Source organism: Phascolarctos cinereus, unplaced genomic scaffold (assembly GCF_003287225.1).
Source record: "Phascolarctos cinereus isolate Bilbo 61053 unplaced genomic scaffold, phaCin_HiC Scaffold_1;HRSCAF=81, whole genome shotgun sequence".
NCBI lineage: Eukaryota > Metazoa > Chordata > Mammalia > Diprotodontia > Phascolarctidae > Phascolarctos > Phascolarctos cinereus.
Genome location: NW_027555514.1, coordinates 111,007,642 through 111,032,223, shown reverse-complemented (window position 1 = coordinate 111,032,223; position 24,582 = coordinate 111,007,642). Strand labels below are relative to the sequence as shown.

At 37.4% G+C, this 24,582-nt stretch overlaps 1 protein-coding gene across 1 annotated transcript in view; it reads right to left on the bottom strand.

The window, feature by feature from the left end:
- The window catches only part of CHCHD3 (coiled-coil-helix-coiled-coil-helix domain containing 3), a 356,984-nt gene that overhangs the window by 268,059 nt on the left and 64,343 nt on the right, over positions 1–24,582 (bottom strand). The window contains exon 3 of the mRNA XM_021002286.2: positions 18,396–18,462. Within this exon, the coding sequence (XP_020857945.1) occupies positions 18,396–18,462 (67 nt within the window). The remainder of the gene's footprint in view (positions 1–18,395; positions 18,463–24,582) is intronic.

The following is a 24,582-nucleotide window of genomic DNA, read 5'->3' as shown; positions in this document are numbered from 1 at the left end:
ATTAAGTAATATCTGTGCTTGTGTAATAGTTCTCTAAACTCCATGAGTTCAAGGACTTTATCTTAGCTAAACCTTCACTACTCAGCATACACGATACAGGAGAAGCTCAATGTTGGGTGAGCTTGAACTACAGAATACAACTTTTTCTAATTCAGTATAAATATGGAATAGTGGCAACATAATCATTTTTAATTGTCTAGAGTTGTCTGCAATTTGATGGAGATTCACTAGAACAATTTTTGGCTTTCAGATAAAAAGTTTTCTCTTTTCTATCCTCAACTCATTGAAAGAAAAACAATACCTTATCTATTCCTAACCTCATATTTTCAAAGCCAAGCACACCAACTTCAGCCCTTTTCTAAAACTTCTCTGAAAACCCTGAATGGAGTGCAGTAATAACAACCAGTAGCATTGATATAGTACCTACCCTGTGGCAAACACTATGTTAAGTGCTTTACAAATATTACTTCATTTGATCATCACAATAACCGTGGAAAGTATACACTTATTAGCCCCATTTTACAGTTGAGGAAACTGAGGCAGGCATAAATTAAGTGACACAAAGCTAGTTAAGCACCTAAGGCCCCGATCTTAGGCCCTTCGGACTCTGAGTCTTTCTGACTGCAGGCCCAGGACTCTAGCCACAGTGTCACCTAAGGGCAAGAACACAGTCAAGCCAGCCAGTCAACAAGCATTTATTAATTAAGCACTTAGTATTTGTCAGGCACTGTGCTAGTACACTAAGAAGCCTACTATGATATTTAGTGAGGTTCAGCCCCTACATGCACTAAACTACTACCCTTAATCAAGGTCTAGAGAAAAATGGATAAGATCCAGAGAAAAATACAATAATCATCATTTTCCACAGAGAGTGGAAAGTATGTCTTCCTTTATAAACTCATAAAGAACTTCTCTACCTGACTCTGCCTAACATATTTCCTCCTGGATCCCAAGTCTGGAGAGGCTACAAGGAGCTAATAAAGTGATTTCAAGTCAGAAGAGGGCTTAGAGAGCAGTGTCCTCTTTGTTAAGAAGTAGTTAAGTTTTTGTTACTTGACAGGCTAGAGAATGTGGCCAATATCCAAATTTGTTATCAGTTGTCTACAAGTACACAAGTTTGCCTCAATGTCTTCTTGTATACATTTGACAAAAAAATAATACTCATAATAAAACTCAAAGATAAAGTATAATACATTACTTTACAAATACTACCAACTATATTATTCTAGAAAATGGAAGAAAAAAGTCTTAACATGAATTACCATAAAATCACAGAAGATTAAAAACAAGAAATCAGAAACTAGTTTACAATGCAAGAGTCAAAAATTGAATGAAATCATTTCAAACATTATACATCATAGCAGAATGCCCAATAATTACTGTCAGCAAAGATATAATTAAACAAAAGTACACATCACCGCAACTATTACAACAAATAAAAAAAGTTACAGTTCATTAGGGTATGTCTGATTGAGTCTTTTCAGGATCTGGTATTCATGTTTTGTAAAGATAACTTCTTAAAGAGGAGGAACTCTTCTTGTAGCTACAGGTAGTCCTAAAAAATGCAGAGAAACTAAGATAAGCCTAAAATGGGTGAATTTTTTAAAATAACAGTGGAGTTTGTAAAAAGTCTATAATTCTTAAAGAATATCAAAAGAGTATACATAATACACCAACTAAATAATCAATAATTGCTGGCCATTTAAAGTATTTTAAAAAATGCAAATATTTCATTTGAACTCAAATAGGAAAAAAGCAGCAATGTAGTAAAACATAATATAGGTTCCATGTTTTTAGCAAGCTTACGAAGAAATTAACAAATAATGATGAAGTCATCTTCCTATTATATATGCAAGTAAGGTCAATGTCTACTTTTAAGCTCAATAAAAAAAACTATTCTTAACTCAGAAGAGAACATCGTGAAACAATGGCCATGAAAAAGAACAGAAAAGTAGGCTAGCAAGACAATTTTAAAGGAAATGGTATTTTTATATAACAGGATGGCCCAAGAGTTTTTAAGTACAGGAAATATTATAATAGAGAGAATGGGGAATGCTACTATTCACCATAACTGAACAATGAAAAAGTATGTTTAAACTAAAGCATAAGAGGTTTGGGATAGAAATCAGACATAGTTTTCTTGTTGTAAGAGCACCCAGAAGATAGTAAGCACTTAATAAATGCTTACTGAACGATTCAATTATTAAAAAGAGTTATGACTGGACATTCTGGTATATTTTTCTTAAATGTCTTTATCAAATAAAACAGAAAAGCATCCTGCCATTCACATTAATAACTGCCTTGAAACAAAGTTTACAGCTAGAGATGCTAGACCACAGACTCTTATAGCTAGAGGGGACCCCACAGGTCATCCAATCTAACCCCTACTCAAATCATAAATCCATTAGCAACATCTTTCAAGATCATTTCCAGCCCTAGAGTGTTAAGCTAACATTTAATAATACATATCATGATCAACAATTCTCCTTTCCTGTATTTTTTAAAATTCATTAACTCTAGGTAGGTTGGTATATTTCAGTGGGGATGGAGGAGGTATATAAACACACAGTAACTATTTCAATTTCTATCAATGACTGGAAACAGGGTTCAAACACTATGCTAAATTAAAATATTTTAAGACAAGTACCTATAATTTCTTGGGTAATCACTGAACTGTCTTTTCATAAGGGAAGAGTCTATTCTTTTCTCCTTTCACTTCTAATTTTCAACATAATAAAGAATAATTCTTCCTAGAAGTCCTATTTCCCAAATTTACCTGTCTCATCAGGATATGTGATAGCCAACAAGTACCAAATACACTGGCCTGAGGCAGTTAACCATAAGCATATCATTGCCTTTTTTCTTTCTGTCATCTACAGCAGAAATCATATCACAATATAACTGCCATACATGAGTAATTCTGGCAGAAAGTAATTGGTTAAGTTATTGAAACTTCTCAAAGTTGTACATGGGGTTGCTCTTTAGAGAAAAGTAAAAAGTAAAAATAAGTGTAACACTTATTTTATGATAATAATATAAAGAATAGCACTAAAGACAATGCATATAAATTCAATTACTATTCAAAATTATGAAAAATAAAATTCAAAAATGTTATATGGTACTCATTAAGCTTCAATATTTCAACTGAACTGTGCTTTTAAAATTTTTAAATGTGATTTTATGTACTGAATCAAATTTATTTTAGGCCTGCTATTAGCATACTTTTAAATTTAAAGGGCAAAAAAAGTATTCTCACTTCTAGTCCATTTTCAGAGATAAAAACTCTTGATGTACAACTATTCTGTTTGCAACACCCTACATTTATTCCCTTTACTCTTCAGGTCTTTAAAAACACTATTAAAAGGGTAACAATTTTACTTGCCTTTATAAGGTAAGAGGTGAAATTCAAATGTCAAAGGCCAGAGGGCTAAAGTGTTCACATTTTTCTTGCTGTCACAATCTGGTTCTGGTAAGGAGGGCACAAGTGAAAAGTAAGCTGAGTTTTTATAACCTCTACTTATGCTGAAATCTATTAGTTCTGACTAAACTGGCCTCCAACAATTTCAATGTGATATCATCAATGACTTATAATCCAAGATACACACTAAATCGCAATCACAGAAAGAACACAGACATTTGCTTGAAAATTCACTCTTGAGAGTAGAGATTCCCTTTATCAGGCTTTGCAATGAGAAAAACATAGAATATAAACTAAAGTCTATGACCTTCCTTACCATATGTATTAACATTTTCCCATACTAAGATATTAAGATTTTGTGGAGTCATAAATTTACTGTTCAACACTAGCCAACATGAAAATGGACCAGCTCTAAGATAAAATGTACTAAGAATTTTAATAACTAAAATCTTAAAATACAGAGTAGCACTGTTAGATCCTAAAGTATAATTTCCATTAGCTGAATAACTGCTACGGCACCAAAAATAGCATCCGACCTCAGATATATCAAGCAAGCCTCAATGATAGAACATTAAAGGTATGGAGGCTCAATAGCTGAAATGGGGATAACTTATTAAATTCGTTCAATTTTACTAGCTTTTGAAAACTATAAGATTACTATATTTCTATATATGTGAATGAATGCAAATGTAAATATGTTCCTATGAGGATATTTGCTTTGTATTGGCAGGCAGTCCATCCACAAAACCTCGATATTCCCACGAAACAGAGTAATCCTCACATATTCCAGTAAGAAACTACAGGAAGTGAATTCTTCCACCCAAAGTCAATCAGAAGGCCACGAACAACAGGAAACAGAGGCACTGGCAAAGCCAGCTCCAGCACAGGGTACCTTCCCAGCACAGAGTTTGGACTATATGTATACCCTCCAAAGTTCTATGTCCAGAGGTAGCAATGGGGGGAGGGCTCCTCGAGAAAGGCTCAGTTTGGGTAGAAAGGCCCAGCGTGGAGACTTCAGAAGCCTCAGGAACAGCAGTGGCCAATGACCAGTATAGGATACAACACTCAAATGGGACAACGCAACCCCAAGGCCACAAAGGTTCAGTGGCATTACCCTCAAAAGATCAAACAGAGCCTAAACCCAGGACGCGGAAATAGTAATAATAATGATGATGATGATAAGTGGAAATCAGACACAAGAAGCCAGAGAACTTAAGTCAAGATCAAGCATGAAGCACCACCAAGCCCATCCAAAAGCACAAAAACAGGCGATGACTGGAGGTGGCAAAAAGTGCCAACTCAGGAACTAAATGTAGAGGATTGACTAAATGTGAGGAAGTCTCAAAATCTTCCCAACTATTTACATCACAAAGTCATGTTACCCAACCTCAATTGGGCCCTCACTGCAACAAGGTGGGCCTTTTATTCCTCCCTAATTAATTCCCTACATCAGTTTGCACAAAAGCTGTTCCAAACCTTTTCTTCCCTCTTCAAGCTTCCCATACCTCCCTCATTCCTTTTTCCCTCAGCTAAAGACCTCACATCCTACTTTAAAGTGTCTTCTCCCCTGTGACTCCCTCTCCTAGACTCTTTTCATCTCAAAACCTCTTGAGATTCTTTCCTATAGTATCTGACAAGGATGTGGCCCATCTCCTTGACAACACCAATCTTTCCACATGTGAACTGATCCCATTCCTTCTCATTTTCTCTAACAGATTGCTTCCACGATCATACACAGACACACATACAGAATCTTTAATAATGAACCACCTTCAAAGATGTCCAATTCTCCCCTATCCTTAAAAACCATCCCTAGAACCTACTACTCTCTTGAGCTATCATCCTATCATCTCTTCTCTTTCTCAGCCAAACTCCTTGAAATAACAGTCTGTGCTCCCATCTCTATTTCCTTTTGATTCAATTCTCAGTCATTTGCCTTCTGGCTTTCTATCTCATTCAATTAAAACTGTTCTCTCCAAAATTATCAATATTCTCACAATTGTCAAATCTGATTGTCTTTTCTAAGTCTTCACCCTTTTTGAACTATCTGCTGCATTTTATACTGCAGACCACCCTCTTCTCCTCTCTTAATGGGTTTTCATGCTACTAATCCTTCATGACTCACCTCTCACGTGTCTTTCTCAGCGTCCTTTGCTAAACCATGATCTGTATCAAATCCTCTAACTGTGGATGCTACCCAAATTTTTCTCCTAGGTCTGCTTCACTCTCTCTCAGAAATTCAACAGGTCTCATGAGTTAAACTATTATCTCTATGCAAAAGACTGACAAATTTCTATATTCAGATCCAGTCTTTCCATTGAGCTTGATCATCAACTATCTACCACAGTCACTTTAAAATAGGATGTCTCAGAGACATCTTAAACTTAACATATCCAAAAGTGAACTCAGTATCTTTCCCCTAAATCCTCCCCTCTTCCAAACTTTTCTATTTCTACCTAAGGTGCCAACATTCTTCCACTCTCCAAGGTTGATAATCTCACCACTATTCTCACTATCTCTCACTCGACATATCCAATCAGTTTACAAATCTTGCTGTTTCTATCTTCACAACATATCTCCAATCACAATCAATCCCACATAGTTGAATCCCACATCATCTCTACCCAAAATTATTGGAACAGCCTCCTAATTGGCCTCCATGCCTCAAGTGTTTTCTCACTCCAGGTCATTTTACATACTGCTGCCAAGGTAATTTTCCTTAAACACAGAACTGATTGTGCAACTCCCCTACTCAACTCCAGTAACATCCAAGTTCTTCAAGGATAAAGAAAACTCTTCTATTTATCTTTTAAAGTCTTTCACAACCTGCTCCCCGAAGTTATCTTTCCAGTCTCATTCAACACTGCTCCCTGCTCCTACAAAATGTGATCCAGCCAAACTGGCCTTCTCCCTGCTCCTCACACAGGACACTCTTTTTTTGCCTTTGTACTGGTCACTCAACGTTCCTCAGAATATATTCCATCTATACCCCTCTGATAGGACAAGAAGCTCTCTCTCCCTTTAAGAAAGGGAGAGAATGGAGGTAAGAAGATAGCTGGTGGGGAGATAGTTAATGAGTGACAGGAACATCATATTCTGACCCCATGAGAAAGGAATAGAATAGAAAGGAACAACTCCAATCCTCCCATCTCCAACTTCTCCATTTCTGTCAAGGGCAACAGCATCCTTCTGACAGCACAGGTTAACAACCTCTGTCATCCTCCACTGTTCATGTTTCTCCACTCTCCAAATCCCATCAATTGCCAAGTCATGTTCATACCATCATGATAAGCATGTCTTACTCCATTCTCTCTACTTAGATAGCTACTGCCTTAGTTTAGAGCCTCATCTCTTCATACATATCACTTCTATAATAGCTTCCTAATTAGTCTCTTGGTCTCAAATCTCTCTTCTCTATGAGCTATAGTCCAAACATTTCCCAGCAGGTCTGACTATGTTACTTTTCTCCTCAAAAGGGTCCAGTAAGTCCCTGTTGCCTGTAGGACCAAGATACTCTCCTATAGTACTGAAAGGTCTTCACAAACTGGCTCCAGTCAACCTTTTCCAGACTTCTTATGCATCACTTCATTTCATACTCCATAAGTTTTAATATGTTTGTTTATACATTACGAACATGAATTCTCCTGCTACAAAATTAAGTAAAATTAATAACATGGTGACTTCATCTGAAAGTGCATGCAACATTCCATATCTGCAGCACTCTCCCACCTCTTTTTAAAAATGTCTTATTTTTAAAAAAATTCTATGCAACAAATATGCATAATCAAACAAAACAAATGTTTTCTTTGGCTGTATATAAAAATACATGTGTCTTATTCTGCACCCTAAATATTCCACCTCAACTATTAGGTGAATTAGTACGTTTCATCATCAGTCTTCTGAAATTATGGATGGTCACTGTACTGATCACAGTTCTTACAGTTTTCAAAGTTTTTTGTCTTTATAATGTTGGTTGTCCCTCACACTTGAAGAGAACCAAAATGACATCATTATGTTGAGGTCAATGTACAGTGTGTATGACAGTGGCTAATCAGACCAATCCAAACATAGAAGGCTCTACTACAAGTCAGGCATAAATATCCCATTTGAACATTTGGAATAGAAATGTCTTGTTCTCCTAGTTCTAGTCATTTTATTCTTCATCAGTTTATGAAAATCTTCAAAATTGTTCATTTTTATGACATTTATGTAAAAGCACAAATTACTCTTTTTGTTCTCCTTACTTCATTCTGTATCAGTTCACTGAAGTCTTTTCCATGTCTCTTTGAAACAATCTATTTCTTCATTTCTTATAGTATTCTATCATATTCATACACCACAACTTTTTTTTTGACATTTCTCAAACGATGGATATCCCCATAGTTTCCAGTCTTCTGCCATCTACCACAAAAAGAGCTCTTATAAATACACACACACACACAAAACTTCTTTTTTCTTTCTTTGATCTTTTTGGAGTATAGGCCTAGCAAGATCAAATGGCATACACTATTTAGTAACTTTCTGTATATTATTTCAAATTGCTTCCCAGATTGTTTTGATTCACAAGTCTACCAACAGTGCATCAATGCACCTGTCTTCCCACAGCTTCTCCAATATTTACCATTTTCTTTTTTGGTCCTCTTTGCAACTCTGATGGCGTGCGAGGTGTAATCTCAAAATTGCTTTAGTAAGCATTTCTCTAATTAGTAGTGACTTGAAGCATTCCTTCCTATGTCCATAGATAGCCTAGGTTTCTTACCTTGAGAACTGCACATTTATATCCTCAGACTATTTATCAACTGGGAAATAGTTCATATTTTTATAAATGTGAATCGCCTCTTTATATAGACTAGAAATGAGACCTTTATCAGACAAATTTGCTCCAATTTTTTTTTCCACTTAACTGTTTCCCTTCTAAACTCAGCTTGCCTCATTTGATTGGGGAAAAAAAAATTTTAATTTTATATAATAAAAATTATCCATTTTATTTTCCATGAACCTCTGTATTCTTTCTTTGGCCATGAATTTATCTGATAGGTAATTGTTTTTCCATGTGTCTGCTTTTCTCATTTGTGATTTCTTTTCTCCTTGACCTTTTGTATTTAAGTCAAATATCCATTTGGAGTTTATCTTGATTAAAAAGTGTGAGGTCTGGTTTAAATCTAATTTCTTCTATACTACTGTCCAATTTTAACAGCAGTTTTTGTCAAATAGTGAGCCCTTATATTCCAATAACTACAATATTTGTATTTATCAAATACTAGACTGAATACACATGCACTCCTGGGCTGTGTACTTAATCTGTTCCTCTGATCAATCTAATATTTTTTAACCAGTACCAAACCATATCACAAATTACTGCTCTATAATATATTTGAGATCTGGCACTGCAAGGCTCCATGCACACTATCATCTAGTCAAACTGGCCTATTCACTATTCCCTGTACATACTTTTGCATCTGCCAAGGGTATACTAAGGAGGAAGTGGTGAATATGCATGCAGATGTATATAAATAGCAGGAATGTCTATTTTCTAAAACTACTTAAAAGGTCGGGTTCAATTAAGTTGTGAGATACAGTAAGGTATAATGCTATTTGATACCAAAAACACTCTTAAAATGCTTCACATAAAACTTAATTTTATTTGAAGTTCTTCTCCAAGGATAAAAATAGGAGGGGTGGGACCAAGGGGGCAATAACTAACTTTTTTTTCTAACAACTAGCATATAGGTGAACAGATCTCAATACTAAGATTGGACAGCTGTGAATTTTCATGAAGGCTTCCAGGAAACCATTTTTTTCAAAAGTTATACTAGGGGGTGGAGCCAAGATGGCAGAGTGAAAGCAGTGACTTGCTTGAGCTCTCCCCCAAACCCCTCCAAATACTCATAAAAAATGGCTCTAAACAAATTCTGAAGCAGCAGAACCCACAAAAAGACAGAGTGAAACAAATTTCCAGCCCAAGATAACCTGGATGATTGATCAGAAAGGTGTATCATGCCGGGCTGGGAACGCAGCAAATCTGGAGCAGGCCTCAGAGGACTGAAAGGTTTCCAGACTCCTCAATCCATAAATGCCAAAGACAACTTAGAAGGTCAGTGGGAAAAGTCTGTTTCTATCCGTGGTCAGAGTGGAAGGCAGGGTTTCAGCTTCATTCCCCAAGAGCCTGGCCCTGGGTGGGGCAGCTGCTTCCCGAGCTTCTGGCCCACAGACTGAGGGGGAATCCAGTGGCTGATCAGAGAGGGATTGCAGGGATCTCTTTGCCAATGCTGAGGCAGGAATCTCTTGCTTTGCCTATGCTTGGATCTGGATCACAGTTCGGGGCAGCAGTGCTGGGGTGAGGAGGAGTGCTGGCGTGGTGGAGCTTGTAGCGGCTATGGAGAGGAACCCCTCCTCACAGTTACGGGACAGAAAGGAATACTTGTGCTCACAGGCCAGGAAAATAGTAAACACCTCGCCCCTCATCATACCACCTTGGAAGAACTGAAAATTTACAGGTCCCTACAAGTATCTCTGAAAACAGCTACACAAACCCCTGAAGCTTGGGACAGTACACTCTCCACATTGGAAGCAGACTCTTACCTTAACAAAGAGTTTAAAACTCAAGTAACTGGCTGGGATCATGAGCAAGCAGCACAAAAAGAGTCAGACTATATTATCTTACTTTGGTAAGCTCCTACATCCAAAGCCTCCAAGAAAAATATGAATCAGTCCCAGGCCTTGGAAGAGCTCAAAAGGGATTCTGACAAGCAAGTAAGGGAAGTAGAGGAAAAACTGGGAAGAGAAATGAGAGTGATGCAAGAAAATCATGAAAAACAAGTCAACAGCTTGCTAAAGGAGACTCAAAAAAATACTGAAGAAAATAATACCTTAAAAAACAGACTAACCCAAATGGCAAAAGAGGTCCAAAAAGCCAATGAGGAGAAAAATGCCCTAAAAAGAAAAATTGGCCAAATGGAAAAGGAAGTCCAAAAGATTACTGAAGAAAATGCTTCCTTAAAAATTAGGATAGAGCAATTGGAAGATAGTGACTTTATGAGAAATCAAGACATAGTAAGACAAATCCAAAAGAATGAAAAATTAGAAAACAATGTGAAATATCTCATTGGAAAAACAACTGACCTGGAAAATAGATCCAGGAGAGAGAATTTAAAAATTACTGGACTATCTGAAAGCCATGATCAAAAAAAGAGCCTAGACATCATCTTTCAAGAAATTATCAAGGAAAACTGCCCTGATATAGTAGAACCAGAGGGCAAAATAGAAATTGAAAGAATCCACAGATCTCCTCCTGAAAGAGATCCCCAAAGGAAAACTCCTAGGAATATTGTAGCCAAATTCCAGAGTTCCCAGGTCAAAGAGAAAATATTACAAGCTGCCAGAGGGAAACAGTTCAAGTACTGTGGAAACACAATCAGGATAACACAAGATTTAGCAGCTTCTACATTAACAGACCGCAGGGCATTGCAATATAATATTCTGGAGGGCAAAGGACATAGGATTACAACCAAGAATCACCTACCCAGCAAAACTGAGTATAATCCTTCAGGGGAAAAAATGGTCATGCAGTGAAACAGAGGACTTTCAAGCATTCTTGATGAAAAAGACCAGAGCTGAATAGAAAATTTGACTTTCAAATACAGGACTCAAGTGGAACATGAAGAGGTAAACAGGAAAGAGAAATCATAAGAGACTTATTAAGTTTGAACTGTTTATATTCCTGCATGGAAGATGATATTTATAACTCATGAGACCTTTGTCAGTATTAGGGTAGTTGGAGGAAGAAGATTATATGTATGTATATGTAGATAGATAGATAGAGGGCACAGGGTGAGTTGAAGATTAAGGGGTGATATCTGGAGAATAAAATTAAGGGATGAGAGAGGATGATACTCGGAGAAGAAGAAAGGGAGAGGTAGAATGGGGTAAACTATCTCACAAAAAAAAAAACCAGAAAAGTCTCTTACAGTGGAGGGGAAACGGGAGAAGGTGAGAGAGAAATGAGTGAATCTTATTCTCATAGTATTTGGCTTAAGGAGGGAATAACAAACACATTCAATTGGGTATGGAAATCTGTCTTACCCTACAGGAAAATAGGGGGAGAAGGGGACAAGAGGGCAGGGGGATGATAGAGAGGAGGGTAGATTGGGAAAGGGAGTAATCAGAAGTAAATACTTCTGAGGAGGGACAGGGTCAAAAGAAAGAAGAGAATAAATGGGAGGGCAGGATAGGATTAAGGGAAATAGAGCTAGTTTTTCACAACATGTCTACTATGGACGTGTTTTGCATAACTGCACATGTACAACCTATATTGAGTTGCTTACCTTTTCAATGAGGGTGGGTGGGGAGGGAGGAAGAGAGAAAATTTGAAACATAAAGTTTTAAAGACCTGTGTTTAAAAAAAATGTTTTCACATGCTGCTGGGAAATAAGAAATACGGGAAATAAGAAATACAGGAAATGGGGTACAGAAGTCTATCCTGCCCTACAGGAAAATAGAAGGGGAAGGTGATAAGAGAAGGGGAGAGAGATAGAAGAGAGTACAGACTAAGGGAAGGGATATTCAGAATGCATGCCATCTTGGGGTGGAAGGAGGGGGGAGATGGGGTATAAATTTGGAATTCAAAAACTTGTGGGAGTGAATGTTGAAAGCTAAAAATAAATAAATTTATGTTAAAAAAATAAAATAAAATAAAATAAAATAAGTTATGCTACCTCTCTTACTTTCTTAAGAGGGCAGAAAATAATTTTTTTTTTTGTCAATGCTCATATGTCCAGTTTACAGCTAGGCTGTTGACCCTGATCCACGGGAGATAGGAAATTGGCTCCATCAGATATGACTGTATTCATCTAATCTGCCCTTTATCAAAGCAGAGCAAATGGAACCTGGAGAATGAAAGAGGAAAAAAAATAAACAATACACAAGATGAGTTACTCCAGTTAAGGGAGGGGGGGCTGGAGTAGAGGAAGGAAGAAAAGAGCCTATATTATTGGGAAATAAAAAGATAGCACAATAGTCCTACGTGACATACAATACACCAACTAAATATACTATTCTAACAAAAAGTCATGATTAGAACTAAATTCAATTTAATAGTAATAAAATTTCAAAGACAAGAAATATCATATTGGTTTGCTTTACTTCTTAATCAAAGAGGTCTTTTAAAAAATATTTAAACTCTGCTATCTAATTATATACTCCATCAAGCTAATCCAATTAAATAATTATATAGCATTATGTGGAAAACAACTGAAATATACGCAGATAATTTTAGCAGTACTAATGACATTCTGATTTAAGAAATTTAGTGTCATGAGACTTTTATACTCTAAAGAGAATGGGAGGGCATTACTTTAATATTCATAGATGCTATAATAAATATATGTTTTAAAATGAGATAAGGATTTTTAGAGAGAATTCTGTTCTCTTTTATATAATATATATATATATATATATATATTTGAAGAGAGAGAATTCATCTACTCTAATGCCCTCATCATTTTAAAAATAAGAAAATTAAGGGCCAGAAGATATAAATACCTTGCCCAAAGTCTCAAGAAAGTTGATGACTAAACCTAAATTATGTTCCCTGACTCCTATTCCTCAGTTCCTTAAGCATAATATTTAACTAATTATCTTGCATATTTAGTATAAACTAGCCCTGCAAATAGATGTTAAAACATGCAATAACAAACTATCCAAACAGAAACTCAACTTCCATTAACTTTAATCATCCTATAACTGATTATGAGTCAGAAAGCCTTGTGAGAGACACACAGCTCTAAAAAAAATCTGGATATTTTACTTCATACAAAAGCTGGAGCCATCATCAACCTCTTACCTAGGTAACTGCATAAATGAGACAGTAGATCAGAAGGAGCAACACAGGGACAGCAAGAATGAATGAAAATTAGAGAGCAAACATAAGAGAATGGAATAACTAATGCTAAGTGAATGAATAACAGTGATGGCTAGGTTGTACCAACTCCGAACAGGCCCAAGATTCCTAAAAAGCTTTAGCGCATCACTGTACTATAAATCAAAGAGCAGTAACAACACAGTAAATGTTCAAAATAGCAACATTGTCTCATCAGGAAAAGACTGATTTATAATCACTTTTATTGTTATTAATTATAAGAGCTAGAATTTATTTTTCTGGTGCTTTAAGATTTGCAAAGAGCATTACAAATATTATGCCATTTTTGTTCTTAGAATAAATCCGTTAAGTAGGTACTATTATTATTCCCATTTTGCTGGTGAAGAAATTGAGTCAGATAGAAATTAAGTAACTTACCCAGGGTCACACAACTAATAAGTGCCTGAGACACGTCTTCCAGTCTCAGGTCTTCCAGATTGCAAATCTTGCAATCTATCCACTGTAACACCCAGCTACCACGAGAAAATATCACAGATATTAGTGCTCATTTCAATACTCAATTGTTTAAAAAGACTGGAAAATGGTTAAACTAACTGTGGTAGGTGAATATTACTGAATATAATGAAGGTAACTGAATATTACTGTGTTTTAAGAAACCACAAATATGAGGCCACATAAACTACCGCAGAATGAAATAAGAGAACCAGAAAAACAAAATATACAATGCCTACAAAAATGTAAACAGAAAGAAGTTTAAAAATTGAAACAATGATACAACATTACAATGACTAAACTTGGCCTCAAAGAAATGATATGAGAACACAATTCCTTTCTTTGAAGCAATGGAGGAAAAGAAGAGAGGGAAGAAGGATTTATAATAAAACCTACTTTGTGCCAGGCACTTTGCTAAGCCCTTCTTACATCTGATCTCCACAACTCCACTAGGGAGGTGTTATTATTCACTTTTTTAAGCTGAGGAAACTGAGATAAACAGAAGTTAAGTGACTTCCGCAGAGTCACACGGCTAGTGTCTGAGGCTGCATTTGAAACTCACGCCCTTGAACTCTAGGCCCAGCATTCTTTCCACTATAGCTTGAAAGACAGCTGCCTTTCATGGGGTATAATGGGTGCAGAACACTATGTGATGTCAGACTGGATGGACATGTTGGTTAGGTGGTTAGTTGTGCTGAACTTTTTTCTCCTATTCATCTTTTATTATAAGATACGACTAATTTATTTTTACTCCTAAAAATGACTGAAGTTTTAAAAGTTTTGGCACTTGGGGGAGTAAATCAATTACAACGAGAGAGGTAAGTACACTAACAATGCCAGATAAATGACTTACTGCATATTAATTAGGATGTTGGTCAACAGTCACTATTGGTATCTATTACATTATAATTTATTATAATTATTATTTAATTACATAATATTATAATAATTATTTAATTAGATAACAATTTTATTTAATTATAATAATTATTTAACTATTATTATTGGACATTTTTTAAAAGCTTAGTTAATATTTCATTTACATAAAGGGACTAGTGTTGCTAAGTATGAACACCTTACCTTTGATTCATAGCCAATAACACAAAACTATGCATTTGATTTTTGAATGCATTAGCCAAATTGTAAAATTATCTCCATAATCCTTTTAAATTTTATTTTGTATTTAACTATCCAAACATAAATCACTTGACCTGGAGGCTGACAGCTGATCCTTATATAAATGGGCTTGCCCCATTTTCTCTCTGCTCCCTTAAAGAAAACCTCACCAAAAGTTTAATGAATCATTAATAAATTAGTAATTCATTATAGGGGAACACATGCATTGTTTTCTTCACAGTAACTTTATGACGTAGCCAGTGCAAGGAAGCTCTAGTATTCCTATCTGACAAATGAGGGAAATTAACCTCAGAAAGTTTAAGATGCCTGCCCCCAGTCAAGTAAATGAGGAGTAGTATATTTAGGACACTTTTGCCTAGGTTTTCTGACTTCAAAGCCCAATATTCTTTAGACCACTCCATGCTGCCTTTATGACAGAAACAAAACTATATATCTTGTTTTATTAAACAATTTGCTACTTTGCATTGTTATAAATAACTACTAAGAATTACATCCATATATTAAAATAAATAATAACTGATCATCCAGGTGATAATTGGAAGGCACTTTAAGGTCCTGTTATATCTTCCCAATCAAAGAATGATTTACACGCATTCAGTATCACAGAGTGTACAAGTGCAATGGACCAGAAGAATACAACCAGTTCAAATGAGACCTAAGAGAGAATTTCCTCTACAGAGAGTTAGCCCTAAAAGACATCAAATGAGCCAGAAACAGCAATCTTATCACAAAAAAAGCCCAAGCAACTTTGGGATGGTTCTAATCATTGTGCCTTCTTTACTTATCTTATCAAGCCTAAATTCACTACTTTACCAGTCCCACCCCTGGCTGCCAGTTTCTGCCCTCTAGGATCAAGTGAAACAAAACTAACCCCTTTTCCACCAAATGCCTGAATGCTGTTGTCCAGGACCCTCAAAGTCTTCTTTTCTGCCACTAAAACATCCCTAGTTCCTTCAGTTTCAAAAAGTACTAGGCTCATAAAGTCTTCTTTTTCCCATTTAAACATCCATACTTTCTTCAATCTCAAAAGGTACAGTCCTAGGGCTCTTCCCAATGAAGTGACCTCCCTAGACAATTCCCCTGTTTATCAATGTGTTATTTAACTATTATTATTGGATAATATATCCAATTATCTATTAGATATCTTTTAGATTATCTAATTTCTATTATCTATCAATCATCTATTAGATAATCACCTAATCCTTCAAATGGAGCTGCCACAACCAAATACTCCTAACAACCATGTCTGACCAGGGCCAAGTAGGGCAGGACTATTATCACACAGTCCTGGATACTAGGCCTGTCTTAAGATTCCACTGGCTTTATTCTTATCATATCAGACTAAAATTGCTCTTGCAAGGTCACTAAAGCCCCTAGAATGATCTTTTTCAGATGAACTGCAGGTATGCCATCCTCATCTTTGTACTTGACATGGATTTTTTTAATTCAACTTTACACTTGCCTCAAACAAATTTTATCACTTTAATTTTCAGTCCAACATTCTAGCCCATGGAAATCTTTGTGGATACTCTCATCGAATATATTGGCTATGCTTCCCAGCCTTCTGCCACCTGCAAATTTGATGACGAAAATGTTCCATGGATCCCTAAGGCGTTCATGGCACAATGGTAAGAGCAATGGATTTGAGTCTGAGGACCTGTCATCTCTACTGCTTACTGTAGGATCTTATTCAAGCTGTATCCTTTGTCAGGAATCCAATATTCTCAATTCTAAAATGAGGCTGGACTAGACAAGCCTTAAAAGTTCCTTCTAGCTCTGAATCTATGATTCTAAGATCTTAAACTGACATCAAACCATTAGTGACTTCTCCCTGGGTCTGGCCTTTCCCACATTTGTAAATCCACCCAACTATACTGCTGCCTAGCCCATATCTGTCTATCTTGTCCACCTAAATAGAAATGAGAGGTATTAGCCAAAATATTGGCTAACATCAATCCAGGTAAACTTTATCTATTGCATTTCCCGATCAAGGAAACCTGTAAGAAAAAAAAATAAGGAAATGCTATAGTGAAATGGTCTATTCCAAACAAAGCCATGCTGGCTTTCTCTGATTTCTTCTTTTTCTAGATTTTTCACCAACCATACTTTTAATAATAATACATTTTAGGATACTTCTAGGAACAAAAGTCAAGTTCACTGCCATAGAGTTTGCAGATTCCAGTCTCTTTTCTTTGTTTGAAAATTGGGACATGGGGGCAGCGAGGTGGTGCAGTGGATAGAGCACCAGCCCCGAAGTCAGGAGGACCTGAGTTCAAATCCAGCCCCACACCAAACACTCGACACTTACTAGCTGTGTGACCCTGGGCAAGTCACTTAACTCCAATTGCCTTTAAAAAAAAAGAAGAAGAAGAAGAAGAAGAAAATTGGGACTTGTACCCTTTCCGATCCTGAGATATGGCTCCTGTTCTCCACTATCTTTTGGACTACTGACAGTGGCTAAGCCATTACATGCTATGTTCCAGTTTTTTAGTCCCTCGCACACAGTTATCTTGATAAAGTTATCAAGTGCAACTAATGCTCTCTTATCATCCACTTATTTACCTCTGGTATCATCTCCCTATTGTGATTAATTCTATTTCAAGTCTCTATAACTTTCCTATTAAGAATTTTTTTTTGGGGGGGTCTATTCCTACGAGTGTCACTAGTGTAGGGAACTTCTGCCCAGGAAATACCTTTTCCCACAGGAGTTCAGCAATTGCTCAATAATGTATAGTCTTAAGAGAGTTTACAGGGACACAAGACTTAAATGACTTAACCAGGATTATGCAGCCAGTATGTGTCAGAGGCAAGGCTTGACCCTGACTTCAAGGCCAATTCCTAATCCACTACACTATACGATCTATTAAGTATACTTCATTATCTTCTAATTGTGCAAATATCAGAAATTCACCTGGAGTATATTCAGGTAACAATGCATCACTAAGAATATCTGACTAACCAAAACACTACTTCCCACTATCACACCAAGTAACAGTTTGCTACTTACACACCGCTGCTCAGACAAATAAGCTTGGGAAATATTAGGTATTAGGCCTAGTAGTCCAGTTACATAATAACTCAAAACAACCCTGTAGATAGCATAAGTATTATTATCATTTTAAATCTGAGGAAATAAACTCAAAGAGGGTAACTGACTTACCCACAGTCTCATAGCTAATAAATAGCAAGCTAAAGATTAAAATTCCAGATTTCTGTTTCAAATGTAGTGCTGTTTTTCACTCTACCACTTTTCCTCTCCCAGAAGGATAACAGGATCATATAAGTAAAGTTAGAAGGAACCTCCAAGGTCATATAGTTCTACCTCCTCATTTTGCAGATGAGGAAACTAAAGCCCAGTGAAATTAATTCAGAATACACAAAGGAGGAAGACTCCTTAGTAAATCTGCCACCAGAAATATTAAATAGATAGGTTATGCCATTAGAATATCTTGCAAGTACCATAAAACAAACCTTTTCTGATTTTCAGACTCTTTCGTGGCCAATTCTTCAGCTACTCTTCTTACTTCTTCTTCATTTGCTATAATTAAGAAAAAAATAATGCATAAGTAATTAAATAAAGATACCATTAGAAAACAATGCATCAAATACTACCAAGTCTCTCTGTCCTAGGAATTAAGAAATCATAATACTACAGAAGCAATGTAATCAACACTTCCCTAATGGTTCTAGGAGAGTTTTATAATCAGTCTATAAATAAATGGCTTCTACGAGCAATTTTAAAATGCCTAACAATCTCAAGAAACTATTTACTGCTAGAAGGACCTAGGCCATTACTTCAAGTTCCTGTGAACATAATTTGTAACCCTTAAAACTGCCTTGGAAATAGAGAGACAGGGAATGATGAACAATCTGTAAGATCAAACATACTCAATGTCACTCTTTCATCCACATCTCGAAGTCTTGTCCTTTCTTCCTCCCCAGGAGTCCTAGCACGTATCTCCTCTCTACTCACATAGCTAGCCCCCTTCCTAGTTCAGATCCACATCACTTTTCTCATGTGTAATATGGTAATTACCTCCTGATTAGTGTTCCTGACTAACACTCTTCCCTCTCCAATCTATACTCCACGTTTCCAAAAGTGATAGTCTTAAGATAGGTCTAAGCATATTGTTCTCCTGACCAAAAGCCTCCAGTGGCTCCCTATCACATTCAGAATCAAGCAGAAATTCCTGTTTAGCATTCAAAAGTCTTCACAACCCAGCACTTGCCTACCTTTCAAGACCTGTTACATATCATTCCCCTACATGCATTCTATATTCCAACCAAACTTATCTACTTATCCTTTCCCAACATTTCATCTCTTCCCTCTATGGCTTGGCATAGGCCATCCCCCAAGGCTGGAATGCTCTTCTCTGACTTTTAGAATTCCTAGGTTTCTTTGTTTGTTTGTTTGAATTCCTAGATTTCTTCTTGGCCAAACCCAAATGTCACAGGAAGCCTTGTCCGACCCCTCCCCACCAAGCTGGAAATACTGCCTCCAAAAAGAAAAAAATTTACTTTATATTTATTTTTTTATATATCCTGCATCTACTTCTATGTGTACATATTGTTTCCTCAATAAGAATGTAAGGTGACTGAATCTGATTTTTGTCTTTTTATTAAAAGTGTCAGCATAGTACCTGGCACTTAGGAGGTGCTTAATAAAATTATCATGTTTGAAATTTCCATATTTATTAGAGTGAAATTATCTTTGGTATTATGGTGATTATGCAACCAAGAAACACTTGAGGTATATTTCAAATATTCAAATTCAGGCATCAAAAGGCTTAAAAAAGTAGCACAAGCCAGTCCTAAAGCCATAGTAAAAGCTAAATAAATACTTCTTGACTTAACTCTAAACATCTGGCTTTGAGATTAGAAGATTTCATATGGGTCTGCTTTATAAAAGATTCCTAACAAAAGTTCTAACAGCATATTAAAGTACCATTTCTCCCCTCTGCATTCTACTTTCTCTGCCTCCCCTACCTCTCTCCCCCCGAACCCCCACATATATTATAGGAGTTTTTCAGTCAAGTCCCTCAGGAGAAAGGAGCTTTGACTCCATTAGAATCCTATTAGCAAACACATCTGGCAGGAAGGCAGACAAGTATGAAAGATCAGAAGTGCACTGTGGTGGCAGAAGATACCTATATAGACAAATATTTACCCAGGGTGGGGGGTGGGGTATTTAGGCAATTTAAAAACAAAGATAATAATTTGTAAATAATTTTTTAAAAATTTTCAAAGAAATCAATTACTACTAAATACACCTGTAAAGATAGCTGAGAAAACTCTTTGAGGAAATCTAGTTAGAAAATGACATAAGAATATAATGATTCAGAAATGGCAAAAATAAAATATTCAAAGATCAAGAACTTTTGGGCAATCCTCTCCTGTGATATATAGGGAGGGAAATTCAGTAGAACATAATATGTTTCCTTATGCTGAGCTAAAATGGAGCAACTCTCATGGAAGGAAAAAGAAAAATTTTGAGGATTTTTTCAATCACTTTTTACAATGAGAAAGGAAAAACAGTAACGGTCAGGTAATTTTTTAAAGAAAAGACTTGGGGCCAAGGATGGAAATCTTAATAGGAAATGTGGAAATAGAGTGGATAAAAAAAATCTATTTTTCATTTTATTCCAAAAATGTTTCTCCTATTATTCACCAAAAAAAAAAATTAAAGTGGGTTAAGAAACTGTTTCTTAAGACTTTTGGCCAAGATAGTAAGCTTAACTGAGGCAGGCAACCCAGCTCTTAAACCATCACTAAGGCAAAAAAAAACTAATAATCTCACCAAACTGAATAATAAAGAAATTCAATAAAAAACTACTGTAAGTGATTTCTTCCAAAGAAAAACTGTACAAAAAGTTAGTGACAAGACCAAGGGAAACTGGCCAGGACGCCACCAGAAAAACCAGAACTGACAAGGGCAAAAAACATCTCATGCAACCAAATAATAGTCAGAGAAACTTAAAGCCTACCTGCCAAGCCAAATATCTGGAGGTGGGAGTCATCTCCAGTTACCCAGGTCTATAGCTAGCCACTGGACCCAGAAAGCTCCAGAGGAGAAAGTGACACTGGTGACTTTGCACATCCCTCCCTCACTTAAATCCAATTCACTTGCAAGTCACAGCATCACCTTCCTGAAGTCAACACATCCACAAAGAACAAACCACAACAACCTAGAGGCAGTTAGAACAGAGGACTCTTCTGACAAAGCCCCAGGGTGACAGAACCCACAGCAGGTACCTAAGAAGGGAGCAGAAGGGCAGTGCCCAATGTGGTTGAGACAGAACAAAGGGTCCAAACAATGTAATCCAAGGGTTTTTCAGATTCAGAACACTCTGTCCCTCAGATGACAGAGAGAGCACCAAAGATCCAGTGCTCTGAATCTCAAAGGGTGTCCTGACTCCCCCAGGTCACATCTCTTGGCCCGTTCTAGTCTGTTAAGAGGTAGCCCTCCTGGGTGTCACAGGACTCAATATCTCCACCTGCCACAAGGCCCCTGAAAGGAAGTTTTCAACAGTTAAATCACCTGCCCCCCTTCAAAAGTCCTCTCTCAAAATCTACTGATAATTCTCCCTGTATTCATTCCTCAACAGTTAGCATCCTCTTCTTTCACCATCACATTCTTTCCATATCGGTGTTTCAGAATGTTCAGCTTTCAATGCACAAACCTCATTCCCTATCCTCCACTGTCCACTCTCTTACCATTATCCTCCTAAATTCTATCCCCCAAATGTCTTACCCCAGATCTACATACTTTCTGGAAAGCCTGTTTCACAGACAACAAACTTGTTTTGTCTTAAACATTTTCTTTTCCCATTCCTCCATCTTCTGGCTCTCACTGAGACCAGGTTTCCTCTGAATAACATGACATTTTCTGGCCACCCTTTCCTAACAGTTCTACTTCCACTCATACCCCCAAAACTGGTCAGGGTAGTGAAGTCAGAATACTCTTCCCTCTACAATGCCCATTCCAACTCTTCCTCTATCACCACCACTCTTTTCCTTTGAAATTAATTCAATTTATCACTCAATCAAAATTCTAGTAATTCCATCTACTCCAGGGCACTCTTTTCCTTACTCAGTGAGTTCAATGCCAAGGTCACAGTCTTTCTCTCCATCACAATTCCAAATGGGGACTGCAACATACACACTGACAAATCTTTAAAAACCCTAACTTCCCAGTTCCTCAATCTAGTCCTCCACTACATCTTAGCTACATATTCATAATCTTGATCTTGTCATCATCCAAAAATATCCTAATTCTACGCTCATGAACTCTGAAATTCTTTATCTGATCATCATCATCATCTCTACAATGTCCTCTGCATGTGAGTTCCTGGTCCTCTTATTCAATTGTCAATTATGCCTTGGATTACTCTCACCAATGGTCACTTCTAATCAGATTCTGTTGGATGAGGAAAAATTAGAATATGTTGACTGGGTCACTAAAAATTTATGTTATAGGGCAGAGCCAAGATGACAGAGTAAAGGCTGTGACTCGCCTGAGCTCTCTCTTAAACCCCCTCCAAATACCTTTAAAAAATGAGTCTAGGGGCAGCTGGGTGGCACAATGGATACAGCACCAGCTCTGGAGATAGGAGGACCTGAGTTCAAATGTGACCTCAGACACTTGACACTTACAAGTCACTTAACCCCACTGCCTAGCCAAAAAAAAAAAAAAAGATTGTAAACAAATTCTAGAGCAGCAGAAACCACAAAAAGACAGAGTGAAACAAATTTCCAAACCAAGACAACTTGGAAGGTCAGCAGGAAGGTCTATTCCACCAGGATAAGAGAGGAGCACAGTGCAGCACAGGCCTCACCAGCACAGACCAGGCACCAATGGCAGACCAGGCCCCAGCAAACCTGGAGCAGGCCTCAGGGAGACTGGACAGCAGCAGCAGTTTCAAGACCCCTCAGCCCACAGACTCCAAGGACAGCTTAGAACTGCAGCAGGAAAGGTCTGTTGCATGTGGATAAGAATGGAGCACAGCCTCGGGCATAGTAAACCAGGAGCAGGCCTTGGGAGTAACTGAATCAGCAGCAACAGTAGCAGCAGCTACTTCAGGAGCTTTCAGACCACAGACTGAGGCAGGGTGTAGGAGGGTATGGGGGGTGTCGAACAACTGGTCAGAAGGAGAGTACAGGGGTCTTTTTTTTTTTTTAGCTAGCACTGAGGCAGGACTCTTGCTTTGCCCATACTCAGATCCCAGTTAACAGTCCTGGGTGGCAGTCCCAGGGCAAGTAGGAACACTAGCACAGCAGAGCTTGCTGCTGCAGTAGAACAGGGACTGGCATCACAGTTTCAGGGCAGAAAAGAGTGCTTGTGGTCACTGACAAACCAGCACACAGACCAGGAGAGTAGTAAACACCTCTCCTTAGATCATAAAACCTCAGAAGAACTGAAAACTGACAGGTTCCTAGAAGTATCTGAAAACAGCTGCACAAAACCCCTGAAGCTTGGGACACTTTAAGAAGAAGTTAAAACTCAAGTAAGAGACCGGGAAAAATGAGCAAACAACAGAAAAAAACTCTGTATAGAAAGTTACTATGATGACAAGGAAGATCAAAACACATACTCTGAAGAAGAAAACAAAGGTCAAAGCTACTATATCCAAAGCCTCCAACAAAAATATGAATTGGTCTCAGGCCATGGAAGAGCTCTAAAGGTATTTTGAAAATCAAGTAAGAGAGGTAGAGGAAAAATTGGGTAGTCAATAGCTTGGTAAAGGAGACACAAAAAAATACTGAAGAAAATAACACCTTAAAAAACAGACTAGGTCAAATGGTAAAAGAGGTCCAAAAAACCAATGAGAATGTGTGGGACAGCGACCCCAACCCAAATTAAACTCAGAGACTTCTCAAGGTGGAAAGCAAAGGTTAACTTTAGTACAATCTCGGGAGATGGCTGTCTGCTCCTTAGACAGAGGTGGAGAGAGAGAGATCTTGTAACAGGGGCTGCCTTATAAAAGCAATTCTCCGCCTACCATGCAAAGTCTCCACCCACTACACAAACAAGTCTCCACCTACCACTATCCCTTACCCCCTTAACTGGGGGTGGACTTACATTCTAACTAGGAGGTGGGGCTTACATTCCAAGCTGGAAAGTTTCTTCCTATCCCCTTAACTGGGAGGTGGGGCTTACATTCCATGCCCGAAATTCAAAGACAAGGAAAGAGGCCCCAAACTCAGGTTGGGGGTGGGGCAGGGCTTATTCTTTCTGTTAAGTGCTTAAAAACAGGATCTGAGTGGGGGAGGATTCTGAAAGTAATAATCAAGAATTATTTGACCCTTTGAGGGGCCCTCACTTCTGAGAGTTCATTTCTCACACTACCTTCTGAACTCATTACCTTAATTACACTGGGAAGTCTTCACTGGGACATCCCATTCAAGAAGAATGCCTTGAAAGTAGAAATGGCCAAATGGAAAAGGAAGTACAAAAGCTCACTGAAGAAAATAACTCCTTAAAAATTAAAATGAAGCAAATGGAAGCTAATGACTTTATGAGAAATCAAGAAATAAAACAAAGAAAAAAGAATGAAAAAATAGAAGACAATGTGAAATATCTCACTGGAAAAACAACTGACCTGGAAAACAGATCCAGGAGAGAGAATTTAAAAATTACTGGACTACCTGAAAGCCATGA